The sequence below is a fragment of the Diabrotica virgifera genome, chromosome 2, assembly GCF_917563875.1.
Source record: "Diabrotica virgifera virgifera chromosome 2, PGI_DIABVI_V3a".
Taxonomy (NCBI): domain Eukaryota; kingdom Metazoa; phylum Arthropoda; class Insecta; order Coleoptera; family Chrysomelidae; genus Diabrotica; species Diabrotica virgifera.
Genome location: NC_065444.1, coordinates 78,732,581 through 78,752,104, shown reverse-complemented (window position 1 = coordinate 78,752,104; position 19,524 = coordinate 78,732,581). Strand labels below are relative to the sequence as shown.

Here is a 19,524-nt window from a genome sequence, read left to right as displayed (position 1 = left end):
GTTTTCAATTTAAAAATCTTTTAGTAATATTTTTAATATTTGCAATATTAATAAGTATGTTAATGTTTAGGTATATTACTGAATAGAAAATTAAATAACGTTTCAAATGAGCTACCACACAACCCCTACTCTCATTTAAAAAAAATCATCGATTACGTCATCACGCCCAGATGGATGACGTCACTAATATTATATATATATGCCAAAAAGTCCTAATTTAAAAATAAAAATCGACCTGTCTGAGGATTTCCCTTCAAATTTGCCCATTCTCGAGATACTGAATTTTTGCAAACTCAAACGTCCTCACTTATACTACAGTGTCGCGCCCGCTTGATTAGCAATTAAAAAACAAAGGAGTTTTAAATATTACCTATATTGCAAAAAACTTTTCGGGATTTCATTAATCGATGTTTAAAGATTATCTACCTATCTTGGCAACATTGAAATTTTCAGTTTTTCACAAAGTTTTTGAGTTAAATATGGCCGATTTCGCAATTTTTAAATTTTTAATCGCTTATATGTCAAAAACTACTAACCTAAGAGAAAAGTCACTAAAGACCTTTTCTGTTTGTAATGATTCAAAAAACATAAAAAACTTTGTTCGATGCAAAAAAATAATTTTAGGAAAAAACCCTAATCTTTCCCCTCGCCTGGCAAGGTCTTATGCTCTTCAGAATCGCCTGTCATTGTACACATTTCTTCTAAATGACTTACTCAAACACATACTTAAATTTAAACTTTACAGGAGAAAGTTTATTTTTCCCCTAAACTATGCACTTTTCGATTCACCTGGTAGATACACGTGCAGGGCTGATGCCTGCCAGGTCATGGTTTTTAGCCTTGGTGTGCTATGAATTGTCACTATACAAATGTCTAGCCTTACAGGAAGACCGTTACTCGGAGGGTTCACTAGCTCTTAGACTAAAAAGACTTGTAAGTTTATCGCACCTCTGACTCCGCCACCACTGTCTTTTGAAATACCTTCAAACAATAATTTATCCACGAAGAATTAATTAAAAATAATATAAAACATGGTTAATTTACTTTCTTATGTAAGTAGATTCAATGCCACTTTCATATTTTGCACCCACCCAGTATAAATCAGCAATTCCCGATTCCTGCAGATAAAAATGGCGAGTCATAATCGTTGATGGGTAATTTATAAAAGTGCTAGCTAGTCCATTTACTCACGGTACAATATTGCAAAACCTCCAAATTTTAAAGAACCGCTTGGATTGACATGAAGTTTGGCATACACATAGCTGATATGTCAAAGAAAAAAAGTGATATTTTGTTGATGTGTGCTTTTGCCCTGGGGATGAGTACCATCCTTTCTCGGGTGTGAAAAAATATACGTTTAAAATAAGTCCTGATATGGATAAACTGACTAATTCTAAGCAACTTTTGTTCTATAGCGTTTTTTCATAAAGTTAATACTTCTTGAGATATTTGTGAGTGGATATGTTCATTTTTCAACAAATAAAAAAAACAGGTTTTTGGACGGTTTTTGCAAATAACTCAAAAAGTAAGATTTGATCGAAAAAAACATTCTTTCTTAGCAAAAATATAGCTTATATAAAATGAAAAAAAAAGGTGTAAGTACAAGGTCTCTAAACCTAGTAGAAGCAGAGTTCTAGCAAATGAAAAATAGGTTCATACTCGTCAAATCTAAATCAAATATTTCAACGTGAAATAATCAAAAAATGAAGCAATTTTTGTGGAGAACCCATTAAAACTTTTTTAAAGTATTTAAAAAATGCTTTATTTTTGTTTTTCAAAAAAGTTTCTATTATCCAAAGTAAACAAGTTACACTCAAAAGAAAATTGGTCCCTTTTTTTTGGTAAAAAATCGTGAAAAGTGAAAATCACCTCCAAATGAAATTATTAATCGTTACCGCTTCACAAGTTGCTTTACTCGTGTACCTAACCTATACATTGTTTAATAATATACGGGGTGTCCAGAAACTCTACCGACAAACTAGGACAGGAGATTCTTCAGGTAATTTTAAAACAATTTAACCCTATTCACCAAATCCGAAAATGCTTCCTAAGGGAGCTAGAGCTCTTTGAAGATGGCGTCTTGTAATTAGTTTTTCTTAAATACTTCCAGAACGCTTCTAGTTAAAAAAAACAAAAGTGGTAGGCATATTTATCTTCCAGAGATAAATCGATTCCATACATTGCGAGTTTATAGTAGCGATCATAGGCGTCCGTTTTGGGTAGGGCAACGGTTATTTTATCGTATAACTTTTTTGTCTTTAAATTTTAAGCATTTTCACTTTGGATTATTAAATTGTGAGCTATGCTAGTACTAAAAGGTACTCTTGAATTAAGTCGGTAGGACTTTCTAGAAAAATCGATTAGTAAATTTTTCGTCTCTTGAATTAAAAAAAATTGAAAAAAATTAAAAAAAAAACGGTGTATTTTACCAACTTAAAGCAGGAGTATCTTTTACTACTAGAATACCTCATAATTTAATAATCTAGTATCAAAAATGCCTAAAAATTAAAGACAAAAAAGTTATGCGATAAAATAACCGTTGGCCTACCCGAAACCGACGCATATGATTGATACTAGAAATTCGCAATTAATGAAATCGATTCATCTCTGGAATATAATTAAACGTACAAGTTTTCGTTTTTCCAAATAGTTTTTTTTTAATTTTTTTTTTATTTAAAAAACGAAAAATTTTCAAATCGATTTTTCTAGAAAACTGTATATCCTATCGACTTAAAACAAGAGTACCTTTTAGTACAAAAATACCTCACGATTTAATAATACAGAGTCAAAAATGCTTAAAAGTTAAAGACAAAAAAGTTATGCGATAAATTAACTGTTGACGTACCCAAAACGGACGCCTATGACCGGTACTAGAAATTTGTAATGGATGGAATCGACTTATCTCTGGAAGATAAATAAGTATACCAATTTTTGTTTTTCTTAATAAAAGCGTTCCGGAGGTATCTAAGAAAAACTAATTACCAGACGCCATCTTCAAATAGCTCTAGCTCCCTTAGGTAGCGTTTTCGGACTAAGTGAATTGGTTTAAATTGTCTTAAATTATCTGAGGAATCTCCTGTATTCGTTTGTCGGTAGAATTTCTGGACACCCTGTATATATGATCTGTAAGTTTCATCGGTCAAAGTGCTTATTTTTGTAAGGGCTTGAAGGACTCAGTAATCACGAGTGTACCTATGCAAATTTTGAACAGCCGTATCTTAACCAATTTTTGTCGTACAGAAAATAAAAAAAAAACCAAATATTCAAAAAAGTAAAACCTACGTTTTTTTTTTCTGTTTGATAATTTTGGTATCACTAATAATTTTTAAGTTATTTTGAAAAAAAGCAAAATTAAAAACAATTTAAGTATATTCAAATGGGAAATAAGCCACAATTTTACCTAAAAATGATTTTATTAACGTTTCGACGCCCAAGTCGGGTGTCGTTGTCAAAATACAAAATAATATTAAATAAACAAAAATGTTGTTGCTTAGTAAAAAATTCTTCTAATAATTTATTTAATCTGACTCATTTATATCGGTAATTCAGACACGTATTATACATTTTAAAGTAGACGACTTTAAAAATGATATTGCCAATATTGATGAGTTGCGTTCCTGGGACGACTTTACTAAAAGATATATACATAGCATGTGATCTGTCTTTAAAAAGACAACCAAATGCAACGGTGGTACTGAAATTCTCGCGTTAGAGATTCCATAGTAAATCACGAGGGAAAACCAGGAAAAATCTCGTGATACTATCCCGACATCGCAAGTATTTGGGTTTACATTTAGTTTACTCCCAAAAATAGCCACAAGAAAATAGCTTCAGAACAACATTAAAAACAATTTATTTAAAACCAATTTTTTTCAAAAATAAGCACTTTGAATCAGTGAAACTTACAGATCATATAAATAATACATAAAAGCAACTTGCAAAGCGGTAACGATTAATTTCGTTTAAGATGGTAATTAGGGGTGATTTTCCCGATTTCTTTTTACCAAAAAAGGGACCAACTTTATTTTGAGCGTAACTTGCTTACTTTTAATGCCAGAAACTGTTTTAAAAAACAAAAATGAAGCTTTTTTCTACAAGTGTAAGTTTTACTTTTAATATAATTTAAAATAATATCAAAAATAAAACTATTGGGACGAATCTTCTGGTTACTAACCAAAAATAAGACGGCTCTTGTTTTCGTTTTCTTCTTCTTCAGGTGCCATCTCCGCTACGGAGGTTGGCAATCATCATAGCTATTTTAATTTTTGAGGCAGTAGCTCTAAATAGTTGTTTTGAGCTGCATCCAAACCATTCTCTGAGGTTCTTCAGCCATGAAATTCGTCTTCTGCCGATGCTTCTTCTGCCATCTATCTTTCCCTGCATTATGAGTCGCAGGATGCCATACTTCTCGCCCCGCATCACATGTCCGAGGTACTGTAGTTTTCTTTCTTTAATTGTAAGTTCAACTTCCTTCTCTTTACCTATTCTTCTCAGTACTTCATTGTTCGTAACTCTATCTACCCAGGAAACCCTCATAATTCTTCTATACGTCCACATTTCAAAGGCGTTAAGTCGTCTCATTGTCTCTACATTTAACGTCCATGATTCCAGTCCATAGTATAGTACACTATATACGTAACATTTTGTTAGGCGTACTTTAAGAGCTAATGTTAAATCTTTGCTACATAGGACCTTTTTCATTTTCATAAAATTAGAACGTGCTTTCTCGATTCTGACTTTGATTTCTGCAGTGTAGTCATTATTTTCGGTTATAAGTGTCCCTAGGTAAGTGTACTTTTTTACTCTTTCGATCTGCTGGCCCTCTACTATCAAGATTTCGTTAGTATTATGGTTGTTTTTACTAATTTTCATAAACTTTGTCTTTTTGATATTGAGAGAGAGTCCGTACTCCCTACTACACCTTACTATTTTACTCATGAGTATTTGCACGTCTTGTAAATTATCGGCTATTATTACTGTATCATCTGCATATCTGATGTTGTTAACTAAGACTCCATTTACTCTTATGCCGACTGTTTCATCTTCCAGAGTTTCTCGCATTACCTCTTCAGAATAAGCGTTAAATAATAGAGGTGATAGTATGCAGCCTTGCCTGACTCCTCTCTTTATTTCCATTTCTTCAGATGTTTCTGTTTCAATTCTTACTATTGCTCGCTGATTGTAATAGAGATGTGTTATTAGTCTTAAATCTCTTTCATCTAGGTTTTTAGTTTTTAGAATTTCCATGAGTCGGTCATGTTTTACTTTATCAAACGCTTTATTGTAGTCTATAAAACAGACGTAAAGAGAACGGTTAACATCCAAACATCTCTGTGTCAGCACGTTGAAGGAGAATAATGCCTCTCTGGTGCCCATTCCATTGCGGAACCCATATTGAGTGTCACTAATATTACAATAATAATATTTACAACGAAATAATTATTTACTTTTTTTAACACTTTAAAAAAGTTGTAATGAGTTTCCCCCAAAAAGTGCTTCACTTTTTGGTTATTTCACGTTGAAATATTTGATTTGTAATTTGACGAATATGAACCTGTTGTTCATTAGCTACAACTCCGCTTCCACTGGGTCTAGATACCTCACACATACCTACACCATTTTTTTCACTTTTTTATATTTCTGTATTTTTACTAAAAATATTTTGTCGATAAAATACTTACTTTTTGAATTATTTGCGAAAAACCGTCTAAAAACGTGTTTTTTTTTTGTTGAAAAATGAACATATTCACTCGCAAATACTTAACTCGAAAAGTATTGAATAAAAGGGAAAAAATCCTATTAGACCCCATATCGTCACTCCAGCTAGCGAAATTATTCCGATTCGATTTTTTTGCACAAACTTACTCAAAAAGAGGTCCTTATAACATATCCACAGGGTGCCTGGCGGTGCCGTGGTCGAAAAATTAAAACATATTCACAAAATTAATTTTTTCATTTCGAACGATATTTTTTTAGATAAATTGGGTCATTCTGAGCAAAAAAGGTCTCTTGTAATTTTTCTCTGAAATTGATTGTTGTCGAGTTACAATATGGTCATTTTCGCATTTTTCAAATTTCAAATCGCGTGTAACTCGACAAAAATCAATTTTAGAGAAAATTCACAAGAGATCTTTTTTGCTCAGAATGTCCCAAATTATCTAAAAAAATGTTTGAAGTGAAAAAATTATTTTTGTGAATTTGTTTAAACAATTTTTCGACCCCGGCACCCTGTGGATATATTATAAGGACCTCTTTTTGAGTAAGTTTGTGCAAAATAATCGAATCGGAATAATTTCACTAACGGGGGCGACATACATCCTGGACTATAGCGCTAATTGTTAATAATTAAAAATAACAGCTTTGTAATAAAATAATGACAAAAATCTCTTCAGGACCTTGAAGAAGGGGTTTGAAACTTGATTTGGTCACTTTTGAATGTCATAATAATAGTTTCGCATTTTTCGCATTTTTCAAATTTTTAATCGCATATAACACGCCAACAATCAATTTTAGAAAAAAAAATGACAAGATACCTTTTTTGCTCAGAATGACCCAAATTATCTAACAAACATTATTAGAAAGGAAAAATTATTTTTGTAAATTTGTTTAAACAAAATTGTTTAAAAATTTTTCGACCACAGCACTAGACTAAGAGCCGCTATAGGTGAAATTTCTTAATCATTTTAGGCACGATGGGACCCTATAACTTAAATAGTAGAACCTAAAAGAAAGCGTTTGAACACTGTGCCATCACTTTTCAGTGGCACATGCGTCGACAGTGGCGCATCAAACTTTCCACTTATGGACGGGATAAATAAATTAAAAGTTAACAGAAATTTTTTCTATTTTTTTAGTTCTATGTGATTAACACATAGGATTCAGCGTGATTTTAACCCACCATCCCCTTCCCCCTGCCCCCACCATCAAAAACTTCATTTTTCGTTTTTATTTTTTTTGGTGGGATGCAATCAATTTTAAAATTTCAAAAAATTCACACGCATAGCTGAGGCTTTTATAAAACATGCCTATTTTTTATAGACCCATAGGTAGTGTACATAACCTAAAAAAATTTAAAGAAATTTTTTTTTTCAAAAAAGCGTATAACTTTTTTTTAGGAATAGCTGCAGGTCTAATTTTTTCTTAGTCTTGTGTGTTTTATCAAACACTATATTTTTAATTTTTTTCAGATTTTTATGTAAGTCTCCCCACCTTCAGAAATCCGAAAAACTGTTTTTTGGGGGGGTTTTGGGGGATTTTCCCTATTTTATAAACTTCATAATATATCAAATCAATTTTGTTTTTATAGGTTATATGTAACTTGAAGTAACTGAGTCCTTTAGAATATTTAAAAATCAGAAAAACACGTTCAAACCCCCCAAAACCCCATTAAAAAACAGTTTTTTGGATTTTTGAAGGTGACCAGCGTTACAGAAAAATCTGAAAAAAATTATAAATATAGTGTTTGATAATATACACAAGACTGAGAAAAAATTAGATCTGCAGATATCCCCAAAAAAAAGTTATATACCTTTTTCCAAAAAAAATATTTTTTAAATTTTTTGAGGTTATGTACACTCAACCTACAGGTCTATAAAAAATAGACGTGTTTTATAAAAGTCTTAACTATGCGTGTGAATTTTTTGAAATTTTAAAATTGATTGCATCCCACCAAAAAAAAAAATAAAATCGAAAAATAAAGTTTTTGATGGTGGGGGCAGGGAGAAGGGGGTGGTGGGTTATAATTACTATGAATCTTATGTCTTAATCACATAGAACTTAAAAAAATGAAAAAAATTAAATTCTGGTAATGAGGGAGGGTATTTTTAAATTTATGTATCCCGTTCATAAGTGTAAAGTTTGATGCGCCACTGTAGACGCATGTGCCACTGAAAAGTGACGGCACAGTGCTCAAACGTTTTCTTTTAGTTTCTACTATTTAAGTTATAGGGTCCCACCGTGCCTAAAATTATTAAGAAATTTCACCTATAGCGGCTCTTAGTCTACACCGCCCGGCACCCTGTGGATATGTTATAAGAACCTCTTTTTGAGTAAGTTTGTGCCAAAAAAATCGAATCGGAATAATTTCGCTAGTGGGGGCGACGATACAGCCCGGTCTTGAACCAAAGTTGCTTAGAATTAGTCAGTTTATTCATTTCCGGACTTATTTTGAACGTATATGTTTTCAAAGGATGAAGTTTTCGATCCTAATAGCATTATTAATAATATTTAAAAAATATTAAAATATTACTAAAAGATTTTTAAATTGACAACTTATTGGTCCGTTTCCTTGGTAACACCTCCAAGGCTTTTAAAATGTCGAAGCCAAATGGATGCTGAAGCGAAGAAGACAAGAGGGAATTCAAAAAACTTACAATTCACGACCCCGTCTGTTCAGCTGGTAAATTCCAACAGAAAATGAAAATGGACCTAGTTACTCGAAGGAGTATAGACTAATATAAAAATAAAATAAAATTTTTATTTTTAATTCAGTTGCAATGCGAAGGCAAAACAATCTTACTTTTCAATTAGAATACGGAGCGCAGTCCAGTCCTCTGAATCGCGATTTTCGGCTCTTATTGGAGCCTCATCGGAGAGAACGTAGGCTTGTTCTCCATACTCCAACCGATCAGCACCGAGAGCTTTTCCCACCCATTGCAACTGAAGTGAAAATATTAGGCGACTAGAGTCATCTGGCAATTAAAAGATGAAGTTTTCGATCCTAATAGCGTTGACTGATAAATATACTGGAAGATACGAAACTAAATGAGCGTTTATGTACGACACCAGTGGTTTTAGAAACAGATGGCGTTAGCAGCTTTCTAGGTGCGAGATTGAATTTACCTGAGACAACGATGAGACGTATTCAAGTAGCTTTGGTTATCGGAATTTGGGGTCGGTCGGGTCGATCGGATTAAAATAAAAATTATTTAATTCTTTTGATGTATTTAAATTTGAGTTCTCATTCAACGATAACAATGGCAATCTTTAAAATAATTATTGGAGTGTACCTATGTATTACTTTCTAAACTCGTTTTTAAATTAGCAAGAATAATTTTGTAGTTGTAATTTGTCTTCTAATTTGAATTCTTGAAACAAATCATTAAATATTCTAAAGTTTATTTAATAATTTTATATAATATATATAATAATATAATTTATTTAATAAAAAATTTATTTAACGAGAAAAATACTCACTCGGTGATTTTAGATATTGTACATTTCTTATTTGCCTCATAATTTCGATAAAAAATAGGTAGTTATTTTCGTTAATTACAGTCTCTTCTGATAATTGTATATTTTGTTTGGAGATATTGCAAACGTATTTACCTAAATGAAATTGACTTAGTAACCCGCTCGGCCACTTTAAACTCTTCGAGAGAAAAATGGTAAGGACTCATGAATGGTTGCAATCGCGATTTCCAACAATTTCTTCCAAGTTTTTTCATGCCGTCGATATTTTCCGAGTTAGGGGGTAAATAGTGACTAAGTATAATTATTGAATTATTTATTATTAACTTTACTTCTTAAAGGTGCCGTGTATTTCTGCGTAGGCGTCCACCGTGCATTGTATTGTCAGGTGAGATATTAGATAGTCACGATTACATTATTCTATTAAGAGTAATTTCATTAATATCATTTGGCGAATATTACCCAGCCATGACATCTTTTTCTAGACCTCTCTTACCCTCTATATTTCCTTCGAGTTCCAGTTGCCGACAAGTATATCGTTCTCCTCGCAATATGTCCCTAAGTATGTCCATGATATTTTAAGCAATCGGTGCAGGCACCTCATTTCAAAGACTTCAAGTTTGTTAGTGGAGCTGGCTTTTATTATCCATGCTTTCATTACATACAAGAGAACAAGCCAAACGTAACACTTTAGCGTATTGTACATTAGAAAAAATGAAAGAATACCCATGAACGAACATAAAAAACACGCTGTATTTTCCTGTCACCGTGTCACACAAAAAATTGGCCAGCACAGGTACATGTAATAATTATCATTACATGTACTTGCGCTGGGCAATTTTCTTTGCCACATGATGACAGGAAAATACAGCGTGTTTTATATGTTCGTTCATGGGTATTCTTTCATTTTTCCGACTGTATCTCAGGTTGAAACCCAAATTTCAGTGAACAGTCATAAGAGTTTGGACGTCGACATCCCATTGTTTATCAGAGATATTTTTCATTAAGTTGAGCCCGTTTGAGCTGACAGTCGGAGTGAGTGTATATTGTCTTACCAAGATAGACGATTATCCAGTTTTATTCCCAAGAAGTTAATCAATTCTGAATAATTTATTATAAACTCTTTAGGAACTACTTATTAACTTTTGCTCTCAGAACGAATTTCGAATAAACAATACGTTCTTCAGACACAAAGATCAAGAAAAATATACATTCAAAAATACAAGAGCACACAGATCCGATATTGATTATATATTGAAAAACAGAAACATCCATCATTCTCAAGTACTAGACATAAGATGTTTAAGTGCAGCTAATATCGGAAGTGATCACAACCTAGTACTTGGAAAAATCAGAATACATCTAAAAAAAACAGGAAAAAAACCCTATTGAATGTGAGACAAGAATAAAGGTAGAACAGCTACAAGACTTGTCAACACGAGATCTATACCAGAGAAGACTGCAAAAAGTACTGAACGAAAACTACACAACACCAGATGAAGACATAGAAGAAAGTTGGAGGAAGATTAGAGATAATATCAAAATGGCAGCAACGGACGCACTTGGAGAACGTAAGATAAGTAAACATATACGAAAGAAAAGGAGAACACCCCATGGATCTGTGAAAAATAAAAATAAAATGCCAAGAAAATAGAAAATCTAGCTAGAATACAAATTCAAAAGAACAAGACAAACATATGTGAAGAATATAAAAGAGTTTGAAATGAGTTAAACTCAATAGTAAGAAGGAAGAAAACAGAACATTGGTAAGCATTTTCAAAAGAGATGGAGCACGACTTACACGGGATGCAAAAGGAAATGTGGAAAATGATAAGAGGTCAAACAGCAGAGATGAAGGAATTGATACAAGTAAAACATATTGATACAAATACATGGACAAATTACCTAGAAAACCTGTATCAAACAACTAATCATGAAGAACTGGAAAACCAGGATTAGAATCGGATGAGCAAACAGAAATTAAAGAGGAAGATATAACGAACGCCTTAAAACAGATGAAAAATCGAAAAGCACCAGGGAAAGATGGAATAGCTAATGAACTTTTAAAATACGGAGGAGAGAGACTTCACAAAGAACTGAATATCCTGATAAGTAAAATAATAAATACAGGAAGAATTCCAGAAGAATGGAGTACCACTCAGATGATAGCGTTATTTAAGAAAAGTGATAGGGCAGACCCCAGTAATTATAGAGGGATAAATTTACGGAGCACTATACTGAAACTCCCAACAAAAATACTGATGAAGAAAATAATGGCATAAAATCATTAGAGTATAACAAGCGAGGGTTTTTCTGTTTTATATACCTAGAGAAAGCGTTTGATAGAATACAATTAAAAGACGTGATACACCTACTATATGACAAAAATTTACCACTGGATATTATAAAACTGATAGAAAACATTCATGTACGAAATAAAATAGAAATGAAAGTCAATGGAATAATAACAGAACCCATATAGAAGCAAAGACAGGAATCAAGCAAGGAGATTCACTAAGCCCTCTACTGTTTAACATAACGCTGGATGCAATGATAAAACAAGTGAAGAAAAAAAGAGGGTAAAAAATGGGCGATAAAGAGATTACTGCACGAATTCAACATTAACGCAAAAGAAATGAATATGAAAATATCAGCCCAAAAAACAAAAAGCTTAGTAATATCCAGAGAACCAATAAGATGCCAATTGGACTTAGACAATAAAAGTAAATACCTGGGAATTAATCTATCAGCCGACAATAATATCGAAGAAGAGGTTAAAGACTAATAATAATTAAAGCCAGTAGAACGGCCGGATGCCTAAACGACACAATTTGGAAAAACAAATATCTTAGAGTGGAAACAAAGGACCGAATATATAAGTCATTTGACTGAAGTTATTAGACCAGTTATGACTTACACTGCCGAAACAAGACCAGATGCAAGCAAAATACAAAGACCTCTGGATACCAACAAAATGAAGATTTTAAGAAGGATTGCTGAAAAAGGACTACGGGACAGGGTAAGAAGTGAGGAAATCAGATGCATATGTGGGGTAAACAATATAAATACCTGGGTAAAGAATAGAAAAGAAGAGTGGAATCAACACATAAGCAGGATGTCTGAATCAAGGATAATAAGAATAGCCAGGGACAAGTCACCGTTAGGCCGAAGAAGTATAGGACGCCCAAGGAAAAGATGGAATGACAATTTAGGGACAGAATGAAAGGCACCGTTGAAGAAAAACAGGCAGTACTGCCTATATAAAAGAAAAAGTAGAAGAAGAAATTCTTTAGGTAGATTTTTGGTAGTATAATGTGCTTCTTTGGAGTTTTACTGAAGATTATTGTTTTCGTTTTAGTGGGAGAAAATTCTAGGCCAGTAGTGTTTGACCAATTCTCTAATTTCTAAATGACAAGTGGGTTAAGTGATTTAGCGATGTCATTGATTGCAATAAGGAAAAGTGCAACGAGTAGACCATTGAGGAATGTCGTTTAATTGGATTTTTGAGTCTAAAAGAACGTTATCTAATCGAATAAGTTTCGTCTATATAGGAAATTACTAATAAATTTTATATTTCCTGGAATTGGCCAACTTAATAGAATTCTTATATCTAATCCCCAAATGGCACGCGTTATAAAATATAATAAAAGATAGCCATAAGCCAAACATATTTTTGTCACATCCAAATGGCCTATGAATTACAGATTCAATATCCACTAGGTTGTCTAATGTAGATGTGGACTTTCTAAATCCAATTTGTATAAGGCTAGGTAGCTATAATATCAATAAGTCTAATACTATCTAGTATCTATCAAGTGGATAAACTGATTAATTGTAGCAAGTTTTGTTCCATTGAGTTTTTTGACTAAGCTAATACTTTTCGAGTTATTTGAGAGTGAATATGTTTATTTTTTAACAAAAAAAAACACGTTTTTAGACGGTTTTACGCAAATAACACAATAAGTAAGTATTTTATCGAAAAAAGTATTCAATAAAAATATACTTTATAAAAAATTAAAAAAAAATGTGTGTATAAAGTCTTTATACTCAGTAGAAGCAGAGTTGTAGCTAAAAAAGGAAGTTCTTATTCGTCAAATTCCAAATCGAATATTTCAACGTGAAATAACCAAAAAATAAAGCACATTTCTTTAAAAAAGCTTTGTTTTTGTTTTTAAAAAAGTTTCTAGCATTAAAGTAAGCACGTTACGCTGAAAATAAAGTTGGTCCTTTTTTGTAAAAGATAGTTTTTAAAAAGCGTGAAAATCACCCTCTAAAAGGGAACTTGCATAAAATTTTTATTTCGAAAGAGGTGCTATAAATTTGCTATAAATCACAACAGAACACGATTTAAAAAGAAAAAAAGTAGTTTGTGTTTTTCGTTTGGCCCCTCAAGACGAATAAAATCAAATTATTGTTACCGCTTCACAAGTGACTTTACTTATGTATTGTTTATAATACATATGATCTGTAAGTTTCGTCGTAAATTTAGTTTTACAGTATTTTTTTATTTTGAAAAAAAAATGCCTTTTTTTAAATAACTTGTGATACGAAATATCCCAAAGTGTAAAGGTTTTGGTTTTCTGAATATTTTGTTTTTCTGTAATACAAAAATTGGTTAAGATATGGCTGTTCCGAATTTGCATATACTCGTGATTAGTGACTCATTGAAGCCCTTTTAACTACAGCCTTTCAAAAATAAGCACTATGAACCGATGAAACTTACAGATTCTCTATAATAAGCATACATACGTAAAGCAACTTATGAAGCGCTACTGATTAATTTCATTTGAGATGCTAATTAGGAGGTGATTTTTAGATTTTTTTTTACAAAAAAAAGGATCAACTTTATTTTTTGCGCAACTTGTTCACTTCTGATACTAGAAACTCATAAAAATAAAGCTTATTTTAAACTTTTTAAAAAAGTTATGATGGGTTTTCCCCACAAAGTTCTTAATTTTTTGGTTATTTCATGTAGAAATATTCAATTTTGAATTTGACAAATAATAAAAACCTACTTTTCATTAGCTACAACTCTGCTTTTACTGGGTCTACGACTTCATAATATGTCATATTTATATAAAACATTTTTTTCACTTTTTGATAAGCTGTATTTTTGCTATGAATATTTTTTTGGTGAAATACTTCCTTTTTTAGTTATTTGCGAAAATCCGTCTAAAAACGTACTATTTTTTGAGAAATGAATATATTCACTCGCAAATAACTCGAAAAGTATTTACTTGTGAGGTCAAGACTAGTGGAAAAAACTCTATAGTCAATTTATATTTTCAACATTTTTGAAGAAACAAAAACAAAAAAAAATTAATACAGATTAATATGATAGTGACTGCTGCGTTAAAATTTTGAATACGGGCCACGTAAAATAACCGCGTGTTCTTGGCGAGTTCCTTGACTAGGGAGAATTTTACACTTCCCTCTAAGGCTAGTTCCAACAAATTTAAGCTAGGCGCGCCACTATACGGGCAGGTTTTAAAGACAACAAAATAATGCATAGGGTTTCGTATCTTTCCGTATTTATCAATCAACGCTAATAGCATTATTAATAATATTTAAAAAATATTAAAATATTACTAAAAGATTTTTAAATTGAAAACTTATTGGTCCGTTTCCTTGGTAACACCTCCAAGGCTTCTAAAATTTGCAAGCCAAATGGATGCTGAAGCGAAGAAGACAAGAGGGAATTCAAAAAACTTACAATTCACGACCCCGTAAGTTCAGCTGGTAAATTCCAACAGAAAATGGACCTAGTTACTCGAAGGAGTAAAGACCAATATAAAAATAAAATAAAAACTTTATTATTAATTCAGTTGCAATGCGAAGGCAAAACAATCTTACTTTTCAATTAGAATACGGAGCGCAGTCCAGTCCTATGAATCGCGATTTTCGGCTCTTATTGGAGCCTCATCGGAGAGAACGTAGGCTTGTTCTCCATACTCCAACCGATCAGCACCGAGAGCTTTTCCCACCTATTGCAACTGAAGTGAAAATATTAGGCGACTAGCGTCATCTGGCAATTAAAAGATGAAGTTTTCAATCCTAATAGCATTATTAATAATATTTAAAAAATGGAGGTGTTACCAAGGAAACGGACCAATAAGTTTTCAATTTAAAAATCTTTTAGTAATATTTTAATATTTTCTAAATATTATTAATAATGCTATTAGGATCGAAAACTTCATCTTTTAATTGCCAGATGAAGCTAGTCACCTAATATTTTCACTTCAGTTGCAATGGGTGGGAAAAGTTCTCGGTGCTGATCGGTTGGAGTATGGAGAACAAGCCTACGTTCTCTCCGATGAGGCTCCAATAAGAGCCGAAAATCGCGATTCATAGGACTGGACTGCGCTCCGTATTCTAATTGAAAAGTAAGATTGTTTTGCCTTCGCATTGCAACTGAATTAAAAATAAAATTTTTATTTTATTTTTATATTGGTCTTTACTCCTTCGAGTAACTAGGTCCATTTTCATTTTCTGTTGGAATTTACCAGCTGAACAGGCGGGGTCGTGAATTGTAAGTTTTTTGAATTCCCTCTTGTCTTCTTCGCTTCAGCATCCATTTGGCTTGCAAATTTTAGAAGCCTTGGATGTGTTACCAAGGAAACGGACCCATAGGTTTTCAATTTAAAAATCTTTTAGTAATATTTTAATATCTTTTAAATATCATTAATAATGTTATTAGGATCGAAAACTTCATCTTTTAATTGCCAGATGACGCTAGTCACCTAATATTTTCACTTCAGTTGCAATGGGTGGGAAAAGCTCTCGGTGCTGATCGGTTGGAGTATGGAGAACAAACCTAAGTTCTCTCCGATGAGGCTCCAATAAGAGCCGAAAATCGCGATTCAGAGGACTGGACTGCGCTCCGTATTCTAATTGAAAAGTAAGATTGTTTTGCCTTCGCATTGCAACTGAATTAAAAATAAAATTTTTATTTTATTTGTATATGTTTTCACCCACAAGAAGGGGTGAAACTCACACCCAGGGCAAAAGCACTATATCACTTTTTTCTTTTGTCATGAAAAATTTCATGTCAATCCAAGCGGTCCTTTAAAATTTGGAGCAAACACCGTGAGTAAATGGACTAATAGTATAAAAGTGCTAGCGGGCGACTGTTCCCATCACGTGGTTCGCGATCCGCGACTCATTTCTCCACGTTACGTTAAACGTGATCTCTCACTTAGGTCATGTGCAATAAGATTAGAAAACGCTCAGAACGACGTATCGATAAGTCTCTTTCTTGACGTCCAATAAAAACCAAATCAAAAATCGAGTACGCTAATTGAATCAATCACATCAGCCAAACTTTTCCAAGCATCATCAATAATATTTGTTTATTTTTTTATCAAACAGTGGAACAAGACATCCCGTGTATGTTGTTTGTCACGTAGCGCTTTTGGCGCAACAGAGAGAGACGGAAAGTGAAAGTGTGTCTGGAATCGATCGTACAGCTCACGTGTACTCTAGCGTGTTGGTCGTTTGCTTTTTATCAGTGCCCAGCCAAGTTGTACAAGAGGTAGTTGTAACGAACAAGTGTTCCGTACGACACCTGTCAAAGTTTCGGTAAACAATTAAAAATTTCGCATATTTGATCGATCTCTTGTTCCTACTTATGTGGTGTGTTTTTAGTTATTTGTGAATTGTGTTTTAAGTTTTACAAAATACGAGGCTTAGTTTTTCAAAATGGATATGACACCTACTTATTGGGAGGAAAATTCGAACATACAGCCCATTCAGCGGGTTAAATACGAAAGGTAAAATCATTTTTAATTACCAAAACGTTTCTTTAGTTGTATCTTTGAAATATGATTGATAAAATTATATCTGTATGACGTAAATTCCCACTCATTCTTTCTATTTACCAATTCAGATCTCTCCAAACGTGAGCTATTAATAACTTAATACAAATAATTTACAAAATTGCAACATATTAGGCACGTTTCAACTTTTAACAAGTTGATAGATACATACGATTTTCTGATTAAAATATGGACCACTACGTGCGAAACAGATCATTCATTGTGACTATTTTGCATATTTCGACGATTAATAGACTAGTGTTTGGTTTGTTTTTTAAAGATGAATCCGATATCTTCGAAATTAAAAGTTGTTTTGAAGTTTTCAAATTACGCACCAAATGTTTTTGATATCTTCTTTCTTATAATAATTTAAAATTGTAAAAAAATTGAACCTACTTATTCAATGTGGTTTTAGCGTACAGTGTGTACAATAATTACGTAGGTTCAGTAGCGTACTGATAGATCAGCGGGCCCTGGTTCCAGTTGGGATGCGGCCCCCCGCCCAAAACATTAAATATAAATCATCATAAAATCATTAATATCATAAAATTAGAGATGCATCAAGTCAAACTAGTTTGATTTTATTCAACAAACTTGACTTGACTTGAAAATCAAACTTTTTTTGTAAAAAAGTTTGACTTGACTTGATTTCGATTTCGTTAGGTTTGACTTGAAATCAAACTTCTTCAAACAGTTTGAAGTTTGAATGTCATATTGGCAACGTGTTTATTTCCAATTCTAATTGAGAGCGTACGGATTTTGTTGCGACTTATTTGAATAGGTTTGAATCTGTATTCTGCTACTCAGCAAATTAGTTTGTAGTTCATATTTAGACGTCCATGTTTGGCTTGTTTATTACGTTCGTTTTGAAGTGTGTGGCTTTGGGAGATAATATCTGAATGTGGATATTTTTCGGTTCAGAATAACTACCAGAACAAATTGAGTCTAATATTGAAGGTATTCCCACTGCAAAAATTAAGAGAAACAATCTGTAGTCGAAGCAGTATTAATTAAGAAAAATAAATATACTGATTTATTTGATGTTGCGGCAGGTGATTTCAAAACAATGAAAATTGCAAAGTGCATACATACTTCTATTATGTAAAAATAAAGAACAGCGTTATAAAATCACAAACAGTGAACTAATTCTTTAAAAGGACAGCGTTATGCATAATTCGACCAAGCGCCATTTCTTTAAAATCGAGATAACAGCGGATTCTGGTGACACATAGCTAAAACTATCTTGGAAAAATACCTGTTATTGTCACGTTAACGGTTACTAAGAAAAAAAATTTTAGTTTTTAGTTTTGCATAACAAGACTGCCATTCTTAACTGCCATTCATAACTGCCATATATCCATAACTGCCATTCATAACAGTTTCGCAATTGTAGACTAAGCGCCGACTTTGGTCTGTTTATGCTAAACTAAAACTAAGCGTTTGGCCAGAATAACAGTTTTGTCCCCATTAATGTACACATCAATTTTGAAGTTTCCGTCAAAAAATGATGGAATTTTTTTAAAGTGAAAATGTGTTTATATATGTAATTAAATTGAAAAATACAAATAATCTATATAAAATCTTTATATTATGTCTAACGTGTTATGTACTAAGAATATAGTATAAGTCATAAAATGGACCTTTCGGGATTCTTCTATATTTTGAATTTTGAATGTTTATTAATCATTTCTGTACTAAGAGTATAAATCAATAGCCTGTTTTTCATGTATAAATATTGATTTTGTTCCAACAGTACAACTTTTAATTTCAAAAGTCTGCCTTGTAAGGTACAGGTCAACTTCTACTATTAGTACCTTCTGCTTTCACTTACGCAGCTTGACTTATACTTTTAGTACACACCACATGTTATGAGATTCTGGGGCGTTTGTTATTGAAAAAATGTAGATAATCCAAATTTGACCATAAAATTTCAAGGAATTAACATCCTTAAAAAGGGGTTGGTACGAAAACAGATTTTTGAGGGTTCCTTGTTTTCTTCCTTTTTAACTTTCCTAAACCTTTTTTTATGACTTTCGTTCTGTCGTTGAAGACGGTGCCGGTGTTTATTGTTATCGGTTATAAAAGCAGAAAATTATAAAAATAGCTAGATCCCATTTAAACCAAAAACTGTTTCATGTAGTATTTTTTTATTTAATTTTGTTGTGCGTGCTAAAAAATAGTTTACTGTAAAAGTGTGAGTGTTTTATTGTACATGATTTTTAAAAATGAGTAGAGGGAAACAAATACTAAAATTATTAGAACTAAAGGATGATTTATATGGCACTCAATGTATTATTAAATTTCTTATCTTAATTGGCAACTGACATGTCTATCTCAACAAAAAAGTATATAAAAAAATAAAAAAAAATAAAATACAGGATCCTTTGTAAAAGGTATATTTAAAAGACCCTAATAATGGTTACATCACAAAACAAAACGTTTTCGGATTAACAAGTAATCCATCATCAGTGTTAAGCCAATGAGCCAATTAAGCCAATTGAGCCAATTAAGCCAATAAGCA

General features: G+C 32.4%; 1 protein-coding gene across 1 annotated transcript in view; it reads left to right on the top strand.

The window, feature by feature from the left end:
- The first annotated feature begins 16,408 nt into the window (after positions 1-16,408).
- The window catches only part of LOC114331060 (transcription factor cwo), a 100,987-nt gene continuing 97,871 nt past the window's right edge, over positions 16,409-19,524 (top strand). The window contains exon 1 of the mRNA XM_028280534.2: positions 16,409-16,958. Coding sequence (XP_028136335.2) covers positions 16,888-16,958 — 71 coding nt within the window. The 5' untranslated portion in view covers positions 16,409-16,887. The remainder of the gene's footprint in view (positions 16,959-19,524) is intronic.